This window comes from Bactrocera dorsalis, chromosome 3 (genome assembly GCF_023373825.1).
Source record: "Bactrocera dorsalis isolate Fly_Bdor chromosome 3, ASM2337382v1, whole genome shotgun sequence".
NCBI classification, from domain to species: Eukaryota; Metazoa; Arthropoda; class Insecta; order Diptera; family Tephritidae; genus Bactrocera; species Bactrocera dorsalis.
Genome location: NC_064305.1, coordinates 66,939,072 through 66,954,297, shown reverse-complemented (window position 1 = coordinate 66,954,297; position 15,226 = coordinate 66,939,072). Strand labels below are relative to the sequence as shown.

Here is a 15,226-nt window from a genome sequence, read left to right as displayed (position 1 = left end):
TCCAGATGATTTCCGTCCAGAATCCGGTTCCGAGGATGATGAGGAAACAATTGCCAAAGCGGAGGAAGAAGCCGCTGACGTTAAGGAGGAAGTTGCCGCATTGGAAAAAGAATCCCAAATGGATCTAGATGATTTTCTCAAAGATTTACCTAAAGGCTATTTGGAAAATCGCGATAAGATCATGCTGGAAGAGGAAGAAGAAGATTCCAAAATGGCTACCAGCAGCCAAGAAGACGATGCCGATGATGCCGAATTCGAAGCGAATGAAGAGAGCGATGACGATGAGAATACGATTAGCAAACAAGAAGAGGACGAAATGGATATCGATCATCAGAAGGAAATTGATGATTTGGAAGCAGACAATGACTTGACGGTCGAACAACTGCTAGCCAAGTACAAGTCAGGCAAAATCGATGAACCAACATCGGCAACGACGGCGCGCAACAAGAAGTGTACGCCGCCGGCGAAAAAACGCGCGAAAGTCGAAATCGATTCCGACGATGACGAAGTGGCTGACGATGCCAGCAGCGATGGCACGGTGGTTGAAACGGAGAGCGAGTCGGGCGGCGAAGACACCAACGATGAGGAGGCGCCTACGTCCAACGACGAGAGCGAAGAGAATGAGCAGGAAGACGGCTTAAAAAGTCTGCTGGAAGATGTAAGTACACCTCGCGCTCGAGTGAATATGCCTGGCTAACTAAAATATTTTACATTTACTATTTTTTAGACTGAGGGCAATAGCAAGGATGATATGATTAAAGATGCGGCCGCTTTAGCCGAGAGCATACAACCCAAAGGTAATACGCTATCATCCACAAATGTGGTGACGCCGGTACCATTCCTGCTGAAGCATTCCCTGCGCGAGTACCAGCACATCGGCTTGGATTGGCTGGTCACCATGAATGAGCGCAAACTCAACGGCATACTCGCCGATGAAATGGGCTTGGGCAAGACCATACAAACCATTGCCTTGCTGGCGCATTTGGCCTGTGTCAAAGGCAATTGGGGACCACATTTGATTGTGGTGCCGTCGTCGGTGATGCTCAATTGGGAGATGGAATTCAAGAAGTGGTGTCCGGCCTTCAAAATACTCACCTACTATGGCACGCAGAAAGAGCGTAAGATGAAACGCGTCGGCTGGACTAAACCGAATGCATTTCATGTTTGCATAACGTCCTATAAATTGGTCGTGCAGGATCAGCAGAGTTTTCGGCGAAAAAAGTGGAAATATCTGATATTGGATGAGGCGCAGAATATAAAAAATTTCAAGTCACAACGCTGGCAACTGCTGCTGAACTTCTCCACAGAAAGGTGAGTTGTTGTTGTTGTAAATGATTGCGAGAAACCAACAGCACCATAATCAGTGCTTATTCGATTGCTAAACTAGAATAAGAACTACGCTTGGGTGCTGAAAGCAAACAACTACTTCAAAGCATTGCTTTCTCAGAGAGACTGCGCAAACTCCACTACGCTGGCTTGTCAAGTGCTTTGTGTACAAAAAACAAGAAGAAATATATTTTTGGCTGTTTTTTTTTAAGTTTAATTTTTATTATTATTTTTTTTATTACTTTTTTTAAATTATTTTTTTTATTATTTTTTTTAATTATTATTTTTTATTATTTTTTTTTAATTATTTTTTTTTTAATTATTATTTTTTATTAATTTTTTTAAATTATTTTTTTTTTTAATTATTATTTTTTTTTTAATTATTTTTTTAAACGCTTTTTATAGAAAAATATTTTTAATTACTCCTTTTTTCAATCTTTAATTATTTTTCTGATTATTTTTTAAACATAATTACATTTTTTATTACTTTTTATTTTTAAAAATATTATTAATTATTATTTTTTTATTTCTAATTATTTATTTTTTTATTTTTATAATTATTGTTTCTTTTCAAAAAATTTAGCATTATTTTTTTGTTAAATTTTTTTAATTTTTTTTTTTAATTTTCATAATTAATTTTATTTTTTTTTTTTTAATTTTATTAAATTAATTTTATTTTTATTTTTTTTTTAAATTTTATTAAATTGATTATGCTTTGTTTAAAGAATTGTCAAACTAATTAATTATTTTTTAATTTTTAATTATTGTTTTCTATACAAAGATTATGAATTATGAATTTGTAGAAATTTATAATTTTTTTATTTAATTTCTTTTACTTATTATTTCTTTTAAATATTTTATTTATAAAAATTCCAAATTAATTATTTATTTTTTAATTTTATAATTTATGAGTCTTCTTTATTCTTATTTTTTTATCTAATTTTTTAATTTTGTAATTAATTATAATTTGTATTTAATTACTATAATAAATTAATTTAATTTAATTTTTTATTTATTTTTAATTTTTAATTTATTTTTATATATTTTTTTATTTTATTTTTATATATTTTTTATTTTATTTTTTTGTTTAATTTCACTTTTTAATTTAATTTTAAAATATTTTAATTATTAAAATTCCCTAATCAATTATTTTCTTTTTAATTTGTCTTCTTTATTTTTAATTGTTTTTTTATGTAAATGTTTTTAATTATTATTTTTTGATTTACTATTCCTTGTTTTATAAATTTTTTGATTTAATTTTATTTCTTTTATTGCTTTTTTTAATTTTTTAATTGATTATTTTTTAATCAAGTAATTTTTAGCATTTTTTATTAAAAAAAAGAATTTATTTAAAATATTTTAATTATTAAGTTTTTCAATTCCTTAATTTTTAATTATTTTTTATTTATTGTATTTATTTTATAATTAATTGTTAATCAATAATTAATATTTTTAATTTTTTTGGTTTAATTAATTTTTTCTAATTATTTTTTATTTATTATCATTTTTAGTTGTTTCTTTTTAATTAAAAAACTTGTTAATTATTTATTATTTTTGAATTTGTTGTTTTTTATTTTTACTTAATTTTTCTATTTTTAATTAGTTTTTTAAATTTATTTTTAATTAATTATTTTGTTTTTAATTTCTCAATTAATTATTTTTAATTAATCTCTTTTTTATTTATTTTTTATTTTGTATGCATTTTTTATATATATCTTTAATAATTTTCTTAATTTTCCAGACGTTTGCTGCTTACCGGCACGCCCCTACAAAACGATTTGATGGAACTGTGGTCGCTTATGCATTTCCTTATGCCCTATGTGTTTTCATCGCATCGCGAATTCAAAGAATGGTTCTCAAATCCCATGACCGGCATGATCGAAGGCAATATGGAGTACAATGAGACACTCATAAGTCGCCTGCACAAGGTATGTAATACAATGCACCAACCTGCTTGTATTATCCCCGCTAATATAATCTATATTTATTGCATTTCTTCTAACAGGTCATACGCCCCTTCTTGCTGCGTCGCCTCAAAAAGGAAGTCGAGAAGCAAATGCCGAAAAAATACGAACATGTTGTAATGTGTCGTTTGTCCAATCGTCAGCGCTACTTGTACGATGACTTTATGAGCCGCGCAAAGTGAGTTTGTAGCCAAAGAATTTTCTTTGAAATTTCCTACCTTCATTTCTTTGAATCCATACTAATTTTATGTCTTCCACTTATCTTCTTAGAACAAAGGAAACGCTGCAGACCGGCAGCCTTTTGAGCGTCATCAATGTGCTCATGCAGCTGCGTAAAGTCTGTAATCATCCAAATATGTTTGAAGTGCGTCCAACAATATCGCCATTTCAAATGGAGGCCATAACCTATGAGGCGCCGAGAATTGCTTACGATCTGCTGGAATACGATCCATTTACGGTATGTAAAATAATAATAATTTAATTAACTGTAGGTTTGTTCAGAATTTATCGAAATTTATCGATTTTCGGTATTACCAATTTTGAGATGATGATAAATTGTCACTGACATTCTGAGCCAATCTATTATTGAGCGGTTCGGAATAAAAAGGATGTTCGCATTTGCGAGGCATTTGTCTGATCAATTTTGGTAATTATTGCGTTGCATTCGAAGGGAAAAAGATAAATATTTTCTTTGATCACTTCTTGCTTAGTGGCCTCAAAAGCGGTCGTTAGATGAGCTCGCTGTACAGTCTAAAAACTCCCTCTTAAACCTAGAAATGTACTAAAATAAAAACAACTTATTGTCGACTGTTTGAAACACTTCACTTAGTTGTTGTTATCATCTTAAATTTTCTTCGAACAAGTTTAGATAAAATATTATTTACTTAAGTGTTGTCCAAAGTGCATAATTCCGCATTTCCGATTAAAATTTGTTCGATTAAAATTTTTTCGATTACAACTTATCGTTATTTTCTTTATTGTAATCCAAAAAAATTCATTTTCAATTTTATTTTCAACGAAAAATATATCGATATTTTTATCGATTGACAAAATCGATTAATATTATAGACAATTAAAATAATTAATTTTTCATAAAGCATATCTTTATACAAAATTTTGAAAATAATGGATATTTTATATTATTTTTGATGAATAAAATCGGCTAAAATTATCGGCAATTAAATAATATATGAAATAAAATAATCGAATGTCCATCAAGTGTGAATTATTTTTAAAAATTTATCGAAAATAACCGTTACTCTTAATTTTTTGTTTGTTTGATTAAAAATTGTTTTTAAATTTTTTAAACAAAAACTATCGTCGTTATACGGGTTCCGATTTTAACACATCGATATTTTCAATGCCAAGTTCAATTTTATATTAACACTAAAATGGAAATCCTAGACAATTTTTCAAGATTAAAAATTCCACAAAACATTGATATTTTTTATCGATTACGATTATTGATAATTAAACGGGTTATCGGTTATTTTTCAAAAATAACGATAGTTTCAATTTTTTATTTGTAACAGTTATATTTTTTAATTTAATTTTTTTTAACAAATATTTTTACGAATATATTTTTTCCGATTATTATTTATCGATATTTTCAATCATTACGATCCGGGATATGGAAATCCCAGATATGTAATTGTTAAAGAATGAAATTTCCACAAACATCGGTAATTTTGTCGATTAATAATATCGATAATTAAATCGAATTATATTTTGTCATTCTTTTTCAACAAATATTATCATTGTTCTACAAAGAAAAATTTTCTGAATATAATTTATCGATATTTTCAACGTCAAGTTTAATTATTTTCTATCCGTAAATAGGAAATCGCAGATGATTAATAAAGAATAAAATAACTCACAAACCATCTATAATTTTGTCGATTAATATTATCGATAATTAAAACGAATTACATTTTTTAGTTCTTTTTTAAAAATATTTTCGTTCTTCTACGAATAAAATTTGTCCGATAATAATTTATCGATATTTCCAATGTCAAGTTTCATTTATAAACCGAACCGTAAATTGGAAATCCCAGATAATTGTTGAATAAAATGATACACAAAACATCGATACTATTATCGATAACTAAAGCAATTTATCGATAAAAAGTACTAAAAAGGCTTGTTTAGTTTATTAGAAGGTCGAAGTATTCGCAACTCCTTTGTGTCTTTAAGTAATTTACTATGGGTAAAGTTTGAGTTGGGCTAAAATCACACTAAATAATGATCTTGTGCTGAAAGAAGAAACAATTTGATTTAATATATACATTAAATCGCGCAAAGTTCAGGCAAAATGTCATAAAATGTTTATTTATAGACAACCTAGAATGCAACGCGTCACCAATGACCACAGCTAATAAATGCAAATCCCACATTTGATGTATATATTACATTTTAATGCATATTCCCCCCTCTCTTCTTGCAGCACGTCGACCTGCATGCGCTCAATTTATTGCTAATCGACTTGGAGCTCACACTCACCGCTTACGTTTCGCACAAGTCACGCGTACTCGAAGCGCCACGTAAGCTGATTGAGGAAATCGACAACGCGCCCGCACCGCCGCCATCCTGCCCGCGTGGCAAATTCAAATTCTACATACGCGTACGCGATCAACAAGTGCAGCAGAATTTGAGCCAGTACAGCACGGCGACAGTGCGCGTCGGCGCCAGTCCTGCCATGCGCACCGAAGGCAATAAACTGGTGCCGTTGCGTGAGACGAACACCGCGAATATACGACTTGTGAAGCGTTTGAACAATATAAATCCGGTGAATACGTCCAAAATGCCCGCACTCTCAATGGCGCCCTCAACTTCGTCCACCACAGCTGCCATGGCGGTGACCAACAGCACAGCTAGCGGCAGCGGCGGTGTGAGCGGCATTGGTAATATACGCACCGCCAGTGGCATATCCGTGACGCGTGTGCAAGTTGCACCACAAGCAGGCGGTAATCTGGCGCCGCCGGCAGCGAAAATCGCCAAGCTCGTGCAACATGGCAGTGGTAAGGAATATTTTATTGTTACTTCCTCCGCTGGGAGCAGCGCTTTGAGCGACACAATAAGCGGCAGTGGTAATGCGGCGGGCAATCGTTTGACGTTGGTGTGTAAAAGTGGCAGCGGACAGACAAATTTACAAGCTGTAAGCGGCGCCAGAGCCAATGTAGGCATTAAACCGAAAGCGGAGAAATTGTTGAGCACCATTGCGCAGCAGGTGAAAAATGCGACGAATGATGCTACAACAATGGACGTTGACGAGCAAGAGACAACATCAACGGAAACATCCGAAGGCGATCCCATATATAATATGCAAGAGATATTGGAGAAGCGTAAGGAGCAGCGCGTTGCGCGTCTCAAGTTGCTATCGACTCTTAACCGACGACGCATCGAGGGTGTGCCCATCTACGGTGAGGACTGTCGCGATGCGCTGGTGAAATGCGTGCGACCCAATCAAACCTTGGAATACACCACGTGGCAAACGCGTAGCCACACCAATTGTAGCACGGCTATGACGCGCCGCGACAGTTGGACGCTCAGCAAGATACTCAAGTCGTATGAGAAGCGCGTCGAAGATTTGCGACAAACATTCGGTAATTTCGTGATCTACGTGCCGTCGGCTTGTGCGCCGCGCATACGTTTCTTCGTGCAGCACCTGACATCGGGGCGTTTGCAACGCGAGCGCGCCATCGAACAACGCGTTACGCATTATGTCTCACCGAAACTGGCACTGCTGCATCCGGTGATCTCGGCAATGACCACACAATTCCCAGATCCGCGACTCATACAGTACGATTGCGGTAAATTGCAAACACTTGATCGGCTGTTGCGTCAGCTAAAATCCGAGCAACATCGTGTGCTCATTTTCACGCAAATGACGAAAATGTTGGACGTCTTGGAGGCGTTCCTCAACTACCATGGTCACATCTATTTGCGGTTGGACGGTTCGACACGTGTCGAACAGCGTCAAGTGCTGATGGAGCGTTTCAATGGTGACAAGCGCATATTCTGTTTCATCCTATCAACACGTTCCGGTGGTGTGGGCATAAATTTAACCGGCGCGGATACTGTGATATTTTACGATTCCGATTGGAATCCAACAATGGATGCGCAAGCGCAAGATCGCTGTCATCGTATCGGGCAAACACGCGATGTGCACATCTATCGCCTGGTATCGGAGAAAACCATCGAGGTGAACATACTGAAGAAGGCCAATCAAAAGCGTATGCTTAGCGATATGGCCATCGAGGGTGGTAACTTTACCACCACCTATTTCAAGAGTTCCACCATCAAAGATCTCTTCAATTTGGAACAAGCCGACCAAGATGGCAGCAATGGTAGTGCTTCCGATGCTGCAAGTGCGAATGGCGCACGCGTAGACAAAGCATCAAGCTCCACCAGCACAGCCGCGGCGATCGTTAGCGAACTGGGCAGTGAAATTGAAACGGAGAAGCAATCGTTGCGTGCGTTTGAGAGCGCCTTGGCCGCTGCCGAGGATGAGCAGGATGTGCAGGCCACTAAGACAGCTAAGGCCGAAGCTGCCGCCGATTTGGCAGAGTTCGATGAAACCATACCCATCGATGAGGCGACAATGGGCGAAGGTGCCGGGGCGACAGAAATGAGTCGAGCCGATTTGGAAATGCAAAATTTAGTAAAGCAGGTGAGTGCTGTGTTGAAATTGATAAACCCTTGGATTGTAGTTTAACTTAAACTTATACAAATTACTGCCAAAGACATTCCAAGTTCCGTATGAACTTGATCTAAACATGAAAATCGATTCCAATGCAAAATCGCGACTACTTCATCGGAAGGCTTCCGGTTTTACGTGTATTGGGCTGAGGTGTGTCATCTCTGAAATATCTCTCTATAACTAGAACAAGAACTTAACAACCTCAGCTTAAGAACCTGAAACTACGGTTCTCACGACACTCGGTTAAGCTTATGATCGGTTCCCATCCGATGTTGGGATTACTTCATCGGAAGCCATCCAGTTTTATGTGTATCCGGCTGAGGTGTATCATCTCTGAATTATCTTCTCTGTAACTAAAACAATAACCCTGAAACTACCATTCCCACAACAGTCGGGTCTAAGTAACCGGAACGCACTCCGATTTTTACCCATCAACTCGGCACCTTTTCTTCGAAATGACTTTAGGAATGTTTTCTGTCACTACAACAACAACCTGAAACTATTCAGTCTCTTTTGATAATCTAAACTCTATAACGAGATCACTTTATAACCTTGCTGTTTCGGAAGAAATTTGATTTCTTTTAGCTTTTGGTCTCCATTCGTCGTAGAAACTTTTAAAGGTGAAACTCCGGCAGTGTTCGAAATTTGATTAACTGTTCATTGGTGTTGTTGTCGCAATGAATAATAGAAATAGTAGTAGCTCTGATCGGCTAAAATCCGGGACGATTTTGGTAACAGAACCGGCGTTTCTGGGAATTGATTAGTTCTCCATACTTTCCAACTTTTTTAATACAAGTAGCACTCTTCTTTCTAAGAGGACCTACGACCTCTTATACGCTTGAATTCTGGCGATTCCGATGGCATGGACCCGGTAGTCATGAATATACATGCATACATATCCCCTAAGGTTAGGCCACTGATCTGCATTTCCTCCAAATTTGTCAAACTAGCTCGATTTTCTCATAAGGTAGTTTTTAAACCCTATCAAAGATAGCATGGACCCGGTAGTCATAGAGATTTATAATCTGCTCTAAGGTTAAGCCTCGGATCTGTATTTCGTCCAAATTTGTCAAACTAACTCGACTCTATTGATTTTCTTATGAGATGGCCCTTAAATCCTATCAGAAACCGATGGCATGGACCCGGTAGCCATGCAGATGCATAATCTCCTCTAAGGTTAGGTCTCTGATATGTATATCCTCCAAATTTGTCAAACTAACTCGATTTTTCTGTTTTCTGATGAGATGACCTTTAAGACCTATCAGAGATATCCCTAAATCCTTCGATGGACGATGGGCTTCCTCGAAATCGAATTATCGAGTTTCTCTTCTATGCTTCTCACAGTCGCGCGGAAATATTTAACATTTTTATAATAATTTTGACGACGGCATTAGACTTCCAATTGTGCAATGCAACACTTTTGCTTGAACGCGGTTGTTTGGTGCCAATAGAAAGCTTTCAACGACGTTCAGACATAGTCAAAGCGAATGTTAACGCCTGATTATATCACTCAACGTCGAACAGTTATGCATACACTGCAGCGCTAACTACTCAAGTTCTTTACAATCTTTCCGATTCTTGTTTTAATCAATTTTCTCTCATTTACTCACAGCTCTCGCCGATCGAACGCTATGCCATGCGTTTCGTGGAGGAAACCGGCGCCGCCTGGACGGCCGAACAACTGCGCGCCGCCGAGGAGGAAATCGAAGCGCAAAAGCGCGAATGGGAAGCCAATCGTTTGGCGGCACTGCAAAAGGAAGAGGAGATGCTGAAAAAGGAGGCTGAAGCCGATGAAATGCTCACCTACAATCGCAAGGATGCAAGCAATCAGGTTAATAATAAAAATCAAGGATCTGCAAATAGAACAAAAACTATGATTAAGACAAATAGAAGAGTACTTAAGCAACAACAACAACAAAGAGTAGGACGTGGTGGCAAAGTCGCCAGACACGGTAGAGGTAACAGTAGTAGTGGTGAGGGTACGAGGCGCGCCACCGAGGCACGTAGGAATAGTGTGTTAGACAGGCGTTCACCAGTGAAACGCCGTCGAGGGGCTGGCAGCCAGAGTTGGCGTGGCCGAACTGTAGGCGGCATAAGAAATAACAATATTATTAGTCATACGGGTAGTAGTAGGAGTAGAGCTAACAGTGTTGAACATGAACGACTTGCCAAGGGTAGCGGCGCTGGTAATGCGCGAGCAACAAAACGTGCGTCGTCGTCACCCACAGCGTCAGAGGATGAGGCTGAGGAGGAGACGGCGACGACGACAACAAAAAACACAGTGAAATCCACTAGAAAGACAACGCGCACCTCAATGGCAGCAGCAGCAGCGGTCGCAGTTAATGCGGATACAGATGACGACGACGACAGTGACGTCAACGACGAGGGCGACGAAGTCGAGACAAATAATGCGCGGAGTAATAAGCGCGGCGTAGTAGTGGGGCCGAAGCGAAATGCGACCGGTGTGAAAAATCAAAGTTTATTGAATCGACGACGACTGCTGCAGCAGCGCAAGCAGCTCAACGCTACGGCAGCGGCGACAATGCGCAAGCGAAAAATAAGTGATGGTGCAGCAGCGGCGAAAATGCAGCCCGCAAAGCGAAAAGCAGCGGAGGAGAAGAGAGCGTTAGGGCGGGGCGCGGGCAAACGGCGCCAATTGCGCAGCAGTCAGCAGACGAATGCGAATAAGACGCGACTGCGCACGTACAGTCACAAGCAAAGCGCGGAAGAAGAGAATGATGTAGAAGAGGATGATGATGATGAAGAGGCTGAAGAAGTGGAAGACGCTGATGAGGAGGAGGAGGCCACAGCGACAGCCAACGATGACGAGGAGGATGAGGCAGAGGTGGAGCAAACGGCCAGTGACAGCGAGCGCAGTGATAATGAAGTAGAAACCGTCGAAGAAGAAGAGAGCGCCGAGGAAGCTGAAGTTGATACGGCCGATACAGCGGTGAGCGAGGATGACGACGCGGGGAATGGACAAAACGAGTACGATAGCGCGCGTAGCCGTTGCAGCGACGATGTTGAGGGACAAAGTGAAGCGGCAGAGAGCGAGGAAGTAGAGGTTGCCGAAGAACACGAGCAGGTCGCTAGCAAAACGAAAAGAACAAAGGCGGCAACATTACGTAAGAACTCAACGGTAAAATATTACACACCGCGCCGAAAGTACAACTCGCGCAACAGTAATATATCACCGCCGCCGCCAGCAACAGCCGAAGATGAGGAGGAAAATAACAGTGACGGCGCTGCTGAGGACGACTGTCAAAACGAGGATGCGGCTAGCTATGTAACTGTGCTTGACACCGTCGAAGACATTGACGACGACGAGTTGTACGAGAACGACGAGCAGGGTGAACACGACATGGACAATGGCAGCGGCGAGAGTGAAACTGAGAAAGCCAACAACGCACACACCGCGCATGCATACGCCACTGAGCAGCGCCAACGACGACGACGCAACGATTCAGATGCGCCAACCAATTCCAACAGTTTAGACGTGTGGAATGCGCATACGCAAATACACGACACCACGACGACGAATTCAACATACTACAATGTGTCGGATGAAACGGACTCGGAAGAGAATGAAACGCCACTTGCGCGTTTGCATCACCCCACAGCATCGGCGACAAAACGCGGCGCGGCCGCTGTGGGTAACCAGTCAAACGCTGGCAAAACGTCCGCGGCAACGCCCAGCGCAATCGCCATGCACCAGAATCATGTCGATGTGAACAGTCCGCGTACGCGCTCACGTGGTGCAGTCAAAATCAATCTGTGGACACTAGACGAAAGTCCGGTGCTGCCGCCAGTGGTGCGCATGAGCAAGAAGCGACGCAGTCGATTAAGTGCGACGAAAGATGCCAATGCTCCGGCATACGCCAGCAATAAATCGCAATTAGAGGAGCCGGAAGATATGCTTGGTGCGACAGCGTCCGCGGAGGAAGATCATTTGATGGACAGCGATGCTGAGAATGCCACCAGCAATCATAAAACTAAATTAGCGCACGCTACACCAACCACAACAGCGGTTAGTACACCGAATAGCAAAGCGCAGATGACGAAGACAACTAAAACGCCTACTAGCGCGTTGGCGCAACGTAAGCGCTTGCCAAAAGCGCGCGTTGCTGCCACCAGCATACGCAGCGGCACAACAACGCTGCACCGTTGGCTACTCAAAACGCCCAAGAGCAGCACGACGCGCGCAGCCGTCTTGGGCGGCGCGTCCGATGTGGACGACAGTGATGCTGCAAATGTCAACGATCCACTTGATCCGCTAGCCGATAATAGCGGGCTCGCCAGCGTCGATGGCGCAGCGGCGCATAGGTCGGGTAATAGAAGTAGCAATGGACCGACGTGATGCAACATAAACGCAATGTGAGGTGATTTGGTTAATACACTGTAACTTACAAGTGACACGCGCGCGTATGTCATGTTGTTGTTGTCATGCTGCTGAGCGCGCGTCGGACGCGCTTAATTATCTTAACTACACGAATAACTGAGACAGTATTATAGGCGCGCACTGTATCTGGCGCTGTTGTGCATTGTTGTGCGTATGTTGTGTTCTTTTTAGTAGGATGTTAAACCGTACATCATTTAGTATGCTCGCTGATGAAGCGCATACGCTGCGCAGTGGCGATGCGCAACACTTTCATTAAAGAACGCGCGCGCGCCCATCTGTATAACAAATGAGTGTCAAGTGCGCGCAGGCGTTGCAACGCAGAAAGTTTAGCGCGTCCACTTGTCGCAGCGCTGGCTACCCTTGGCAGGCGCGCGGTTAGTGGGTGTCGTTCGAAGAACGGCAAAAAGCGGCGGACAGACACAAAAGTACAGTTGCGTGTAACACAATAAAACAACTAGGTACAGTTCAATGCAATTAAATGTATAGAAAACGAACTTATATTTAGCATAAGCGTATGAAATAGACTAAAAACAACCCTGTAAATATGTATGTTTAACTGCTAGGTAGTTAGGGGATACTCTCTTTAATTAACAATTAAGAAGTGAAATTAATTACTTTTAGTGTTGATCTAAATATTAGCATTAGCTGGTGTGTGGAGCTGCAGCTGAAGTGGTAGGTGTGGTAGGATAATCGAGGGCATTGAAAAGTACGGTTATTTTTACTATGAGATTTTGACAGAAAACTAATATTTTTCGATTTTTTAAAAGTTAAAATTGTAAAATTGCGTAAATGTATATAAACGAGTATATAACATTGCTCCGTTAATTAAACTTTAGTTCTACTAATGCGTGGGAATATTAATCCCCAAGTGAGGTCTTATATTCAACAAATTAAATTATTAAATTTACCTTTTTATGTGTTTAATATTGAAAAAATTAACATTAGTATAAAATAGGTGTTTATTTGTTCGACAAAGTTCAGTTTTATGCCATGTTAGTTTCGGTAAAACCAAATATCGCACTCAATTTTTTTGCAATAAATTGATTCATAAGTGTTTGGAAGATGCCCACAACGGTTAGTTTAGAATTTTTGTGCAAATTTTTTCAAAGTTTAAAAATGTTCGAAATTTTTCGAAGTTCGAATGTTTTCGAAGTTACATTATTTTTTCGATTTAAATTTTCCTATAAATTATGATCACAAGAAATTTCAGAGTACAAAATTTTTCAAAATTTCGAATTTTTTCCAAGTTCGAATTTCTCAAAGTTACATTTCTTTTTTCGAATTGCATTTCCCTACAAATTGTGATCACAAGAATTCCTTTTGGCGCAAAAATTTTAACTTAAACTGCCCTACGGCAGAATTTTTTTTATCCACTTTGTAAGTGTTTCCAAAAATTTCCTGCGATTTTTTTTTTTCGAAATTAAATTTTTATTCAAATTAGTTTTGTTTCATAGTAAAATTTGCTGTACTCTCCAAAAAGCAAAGAAATTATATTAATAACACTAGTTTGCTAATGAAATCCGTAACAATAACGACCGCTGTGCGTTCCATAGTTCCAACTTTAAATAATGATTATTATTAATGTAATTTATGTTTTAAGCCTAAACCACATTATTTCATACACTACATACCTATAGATTAGGAAGACATCAATAAGAAGTGAATAATTAAAAAAGCTTTAGCTTACAAGCAATCATATCTAGTATCGGGTCCAGATTTTCAGATTTTGTTCATATTTTGCTTTTTTTCATCCGATTTACCATTGTTGCTCCGTTTAATGAAGTTATTTTCCATAAATTGTAAATACTATATAACATTAAGTTAATTCACACCAACACTGATTTTTCGTTATTTGATTTATCAATACCTCTGCCAACAAGTTTTTAGGGTTATGCTTTTAATTTTGCTTAATTTTTATTTTAAAATTAATTATTTGATTTAATTTATTACCTTTTATTGTTTTCTAAGTTATTTACAACTTTTTTTTTCAAATATTTTCTTTAATTTATTATTTTTTTAATTTCGAATTTTTCTAAATTTTTATATGTAATTTTTTCAGTTTATTTTACGTTTTTATTGCATTATTATTTAGTTGTCATACAAACACTAAACTATTTTCAATTTCGAAAAATTCGAAATTGTTCAAATGCCAGTTTTTACATTCATTTCGATTTTTTTTTATATTTTTATTACATTATTACTTATTTGTGTAAAAAATTCTCAACTTTTTGCTATTTCGAAAAATTCGAAATTGTTTAAATGTCACTTTTTGTTTATCTTCGCCGTTATTTTAATTTTTATTGCCTTACAAGCAGTAATTTATATATTTTTCTTTTAAATTTTTTAATATTTTCCATGTTTTTTTTCTTTTGCTGCTAAACTTTTGAAAATTTGAAACGTTTCATGGTAATATAATTCGAAATCTTGAAATTTTACATTAATATTTGTGGCAAGTGACAATTTGTTGGCAAAAAATTTTATATTAAAATTTGTTGGCAAAAAAATATATTTCATATTTTTTCCATATTCAACTTTCCTTTAAAAACCAAAAACAACACAAAACGTTCCTTTGCATATCACATCTACCTATATAAATGCATACGTACACAAACTACCCGATCGATATGACTTCATAACTAAACTTTAGTTAGCATTTTATTTAAATTCTAATTCCTAAGCTTTAATCTTAAGCTAGTTTACCGAAAATCAGTGACTCTGAATATATAATGTTTATTAAGGAAATATTTTCCTACACCCGCAACAAAAACAAAAAATGAAATGAATATTGAAATTCAAGTTGGAAGGAGTTTCGCAAGCGAAAATGATGTTGAATAAGAA

At 38.0% G+C, this 15,226-nt stretch overlaps 1 protein-coding gene and 1 non-coding gene across 3 annotated transcripts in view; both read left to right on the top strand.

Moving 5' to 3' along the window:
* Positions 1–15,226, top strand: part of LOC105228981 (helicase domino) — a 36,469-nt gene that overhangs the window by 11,668 nt on the left and 9,575 nt on the right. For both annotated transcript variants that reach the window (XM_049451086.1, XM_049451085.1), the window contains 7 exons: positions 6–658; positions 728–1,311; positions 3,068–3,254; positions 3,332–3,468; positions 3,561–3,747; positions 5,734–7,959; positions 9,602–9,820. In XM_049451086.1, the coding sequence (XP_049307043.1) occupies positions 6–658; positions 728–1,311; positions 3,068–3,254; positions 3,332–3,468; positions 3,561–3,747; positions 5,734–7,959; positions 9,602–9,820 (4,193 nt within the window). The remainder of the gene's footprint in view (positions 1–5; positions 659–727; positions 1,312–3,067; positions 3,255–3,331; positions 3,469–3,560; positions 3,748–5,733; positions 7,960–9,601; positions 9,821–15,226) is intronic.
* On the top strand, positions 3,829–3,934 carry LOC125777955 (small nucleolar RNA Me28S-Am2589). Its single transcript, XR_007422459.1, has one exon. It is a non-coding gene; the product is annotated as a small nucleolar RNA Me28S-Am2589 (small nucleolar RNA).